Source organism: Fusarium tjaetaba, assembly GCF_013396195.1.
Source record: "Fusarium tjaetaba strain NRRL 66243 chromosome Unknown NRRL66243_c0000602, whole genome shotgun sequence".
Lineage (NCBI taxonomy): Eukaryota > Fungi > Ascomycota > Sordariomycetes > Hypocreales > Nectriaceae > Fusarium > Fusarium tjaetaba.
In genome coordinates, this window is record NW_023501798.1 from 1 (window position 1) to 1115 (window position 1115).

The 1115-nt window shown below is 51.0% G+C and overlaps 1 protein-coding gene across 1 annotated transcript; it reads right to left on the reverse strand.

The window, feature by feature from the left end:
* Window positions 1-90: 90 nt before the first annotated feature.
* On the reverse strand, window positions 91-807 carry FTJAE_14188 (transcriptional regulatory moc3; the record flags this gene model as incomplete). The annotated part of the gene is made up of 1 exon (XM_037347396.1): window positions 91-807. One exon carries the CDS (start codon window positions 805-807, stop codon window positions 91-93), a length of 717 nt encoding a protein of 238 aa, XP_037198803.1.
* Window positions 808-1115: the final 308 nt, after the last annotated feature.

The following is a 1115-nucleotide window of genomic DNA, read 5'->3' on the forward strand; positions in this document are numbered from 1 at the left end:
AATCACCGATGCCCCTAGCACCCAAACAGCAGGTCCACCCACTCACCACATAACACCTCATTGGCCGCGTGTCGACCATCCTAAAACAGCCTAGAACAAACTCAACTCTACACCTCGCGCTTTCGTCTCTCTATCAAGATCAACTTCATTATCGCCCCTTTCCAGCGCTCTATCTAGTATCTCCTCTAAGATTAGCGCATTCGGCGTGTCGCGGTATGCATCGCAGATACTTCCGCACCGACGCAGTGTGCGTACCCAGGATGGTCGTGTTTGGAGGATGGTTACTTCGAGACGCGCTGCGGTGTAGGGATATAGCATGCTGTTTGTAGCGAGGATGTGAGCGTATTCTTCGCGTTTGCGAGTTTCGTATAGTGCGTCGAGGGTAGCTACTAAACGACATACTAGCATTTCGTTGGATTGTGAGCCAGTTTGTGTGCCCTTTTGGCGTCGAGTCATTAAGATTCCCGATATCCGAAAAGCCTCCCAGAGATGAACGTGCGGAATAGGCCCCTCGTGCCCTTCCCAATCTGCAAAGTCCTTCTCCACATCATCATGTGCCATCCTCCCGAAAATATCGAGAAGACTTCGCGGTAAGCCCGAGACACTTTCGACACCGCCGACTAGTCCACTCGGCGACGCTTTTTGGGCTGAGCGTAGAAAACCCCAGATTCCAAGGGTTGGTGTATCGCGCCCACGGACAAAAGTGGGAATATCCATTATCGCCATTGCTTCAAGCGAAAAGCGATATTCCAGATCTCCAATGAGATGTGCGTTTTTGGACTGCGGGAAGAGATGGTATACCCACATCATGGAATTCAGATGCGCTGTCCATGGAATTCCTTGGAATAACTGCCATACCCAATTAATACTTTCAAGCTTCAAAGTGCTCAAGGTGGAGGACTTACGTGGAGTGTGCAGAGGAAAACACCCGCATTAATCAACCCCTCATCCAACGTCCCGTCAAAGCGACTTAGCTGCTCGCGAAAAAGGCGGAGGCTTTGATTACATAGATCGTGGAATAACGGTGGGGGGTTTCGGGGGTTGGTGTTGTAGACGTGTGTGGCGATTAGGCCGAGATATAGCGGTTCGTTTTGGAGGGCGAGGCGTTGGAGTTC